The following is a 2940-nucleotide window of genomic DNA, read 5'->3' as shown; positions in this document are numbered from 1 at the left end:
GATAAGTTATGCTATGATTAGTTATACTGAGATTAATTTTTTTTGCTCTTTTGGTTTGTCGTATTAAAACAAATAAGCATTAGATACTTTGTAAAAAATAGTTATTTATTTACAAAACTACCCTTCACCTTACTTAGTTTTTTTATATATTTTTTGTAGAGCTTTAATTATTCACTCTAAAAAACAAAATCAAAAAGAATCTCAATTATAAGAATAAAATGGGAGCAATCTATTGAGGCTAGTGGAAAGCCTCTCTTCTTCACTGTTATAAGCAAAAAAACTAACCAAAAATAAGAATCAACATTGGAGCAAACACTGCGTAAAATAGCCTAAACTGGATTGAAATTTGGTAATTTTGGTAGTATTTCTCGTTGTAAAAATAATATTTCTACCAATTACAACGAGAAACAAAGTTTTAGAAAAGGACGCAAGCAGTTGAATAATTTACTATACTAATTATTAATTTATTTGTAATTTATCAAAATTTCGTCCGATGAGCAACAAAATTTTCAGTGGTCTTTATAAATGTAGTAGAAAGATATGAAAAATGATAAATGAAGTAAATTTCAAGGATATTTTTTTAATTTAATTGTTTTATTTATGGATAAGTTATACTGATATTTTTTCTTCGTTATTCCACCAAGAGGAAGGGATAACTTATCACAGTACTATTTCTTAATCCTGAAATAAATTATCTCATACTTTATAACCAAATAAGAATTAAAAAGGTACTAAAAAGTTGTTCTATGACTATTTTCTTTTATCCATCACACCAAACGAGCCCTTAGGGTTTAATACTATGCTTTTTACAACTTTTTTTTCTTGCTTCAATTTGCTGGGTTAAGACCACCACAATTATTTTTGAAACTTTTTAAAAGAAAATTCTTTTGCAGAGGTTTTATCATCCATAATTTATTAACATTTTTTTTATTAATGAATATATAGATAATTCATAATTAAACCTATTAAATCACTGTAACAAAGCCAAGTACTTTTTTAACAAGGAAACATCACCATTTACTTGAATCATATAAATGTTGAGCAATATCACAGTTCACAAAATTCTAGATATATCTTTATGCCCAAATAAGATAAAAATGATAATACATCTCCTTTATATACACAATGTTTAATTTAGATCGTTATTTCCTTCTGGCACGTCAGTTGTTTCCCCAAGCCGAACCTTCGCTCTTTAGACATTATTTCCCCAAACTGAACCTTGAACTAAAAAACATCTTTACACTGAAAGCACCCCTGAGCTTAAACTGAGATTGAAGTTTTAGATTTACCCCTGGAGCTCTTAGGTTGTCTCTTCCATATGTAAACATGAGAGTCTTCACTTGCACTTATGACATACTTTCCGTCTGAACTAAACGAAGCTGCAATGTGGCTGCTTGTATTTCGAAAACCTGATGCTACCACAAAATACAACATTTGGTTTAGAGAATACATGGATGTTGTTTTGAACTCTCCAAAAGAGGATGTTGTTTTGAGCTCTCCAAAAGAGTATATCAGAGAGAAAATACCTCTAAACTCATACATCATTTGTGATCCATCAAATATTCTGATACGAGAATCAGCTGAAGTTATAAGCACTTGTGATGATTCCATGGAGCAAACTGCCAAATAAATGTGTTCAGCTTTCAATAGAACTTGTAGAAAAGAAAACCGTACATTGACACAGTAGCTCTAGAAGAGAGAAATACCTGTAAACCAGTGATTTTCTTGAGTTGAGAATTCTTCGTAGGTTGAATTCCAATATTGTCTTTTTGTTCCAGTTTGCATTCTGAATAATACACACACATAGGAAATCAGCTACTGTTTTCCACCACTACTAATTTATATTTTTAGAAAGTTCCGAGTAAAAGATTTTTGCAGCAATAAGAAAGAAAAATATAGGTAAGAGAAGGCTTTACCCTCCACCCTTCGTTGCTTCAGGCAGCCTTTCAATAGAGTACTTGTGTTGAGTGATGTACATAATTGGTACACCAGGGACCTGATCATTCAACATTAGATGTCAGTTTCTTTTAGATAAGGAACAGAAGTCAATAGTTAAACAGCAGAAGAGAGGAAAAAGGAGTACGCAAAAAAGGGATACAAGCTAATCTGGCATACCTTGCTTATTCTACGCGTCAAATCTCGATCGCATGTTGCGACAGTATCGCACTTGTGTTATAGACGAATAAAATTATCTACACACACGGTATGACTACAAATTGGTTTACACAACTATATGAATTCGGAGAACATTATGCACAATGGATTAAGATCATACCTGTGCAACTCTCTCAACAATACAATCATCAGCATATGTCCCTTTGTGAGTACAGGGAAGCCTTTCATGGGGACAAAAACCCAAAGCCATATGTTTTTGCCACCAATTTCACTGCTGTTGACAGGGAGATGATGAAGAAATAGATCTGTTCTTTGCAGAGAACTTCCAAAATATTATAGAAACTTAATCCATTGGTACTAGTGTGTGTATAGGACGACCTTACTTGAACAGGATCTATTCTATAGGCCCGTACCACTGTATCCTTGAATTCTAAGGAGTTGGGAAATTTCCTGTGGGAACGCTGGATATGTTTCAATTAAAGAAAAAAATGCATGAAACTTACATTTCAAAGGAATTTGATGTTTGTCCCGTCATCGTATAACCAATAAACAGGACCTGCACAATAAGATTCTTATTTTCTATCACAAATGAAAGAAATATGTTAAATGAAACACATTAAACAAAAATATAGATTTCTAAATGCAGACGACTGCATTCAAACTCCACATAAAGGTTGAATTTCTATCACTCATATAGGTCGATGCCATTTTCCACGGCAAGATTGAAAGTTCGCTGAAGTTCAGAGTCCGTTGAATCTTGATAACCCCAGAGAAACTGTTTGGCCCATATCCAAGTACCAAACCCTATGGAGATACTGTCAATGG

At 32.8% G+C, this 2940-nt stretch overlaps 1 protein-coding gene across 1 annotated transcript; it reads right to left on the bottom strand.

Moving 5' to 3' along the window:
- Window positions 1–984: 984 nt before the first annotated feature.
- Window positions 985–2940, bottom strand: LOC129870601 (uncharacterized). Its single transcript, XM_055945419.1, has 6 exons — window positions 2278–2940; window positions 2116–2174; window positions 1917–1996; window positions 1707–1786; window positions 1527–1619; window positions 985–1415 (listed from the first exon to the last, which is right to left on the bottom strand). Exons 1-6 carry the CDS (start codon window positions 2363–2365, stop codon window positions 1261–1263), a joined length of 555 nt encoding a protein of 184 aa, XP_055801394.1. The 5' UTR covers window positions 2366–2940; the 3' UTR covers window positions 985–1260.

This window comes from Solanum dulcamara, chromosome 10 (assembly GCF_947179165.1).
Source record: "Solanum dulcamara chromosome 10, daSolDulc1.2, whole genome shotgun sequence".
In the NCBI taxonomy this organism is placed as follows: domain Eukaryota; kingdom Viridiplantae; phylum Streptophyta; class Magnoliopsida; order Solanales; family Solanaceae; genus Solanum; species Solanum dulcamara.
This window is presented reverse-complemented; position numbering and strand designations above follow the sequence as displayed.

Excerpts from the sequence above, each read along its gene's own strand:
- LOC129870601 (XM_055945419.1), bottom strand. The coding sequence starts at position 2,365 with ATGGCTTTGGGTTTTTGTCCCCATGAAAGGCTTCCCTGTACTCACAAA. Across the intron at positions 1,997-2,115 it reads TGACGCGTAGAATAAGCAAG|GTCCCTGGTGTACCAATTAT; the intron begins GTATGCCAGATT and ends TTGAATGATCAG. Across the intron at positions 1,787-1,916 it reads GAAGCAACGAAGGGTGGAGG|AATGCAAACTGGAACAAAAA; the intron begins GTAAAGCCTTCT and ends TGTATTATTCAG.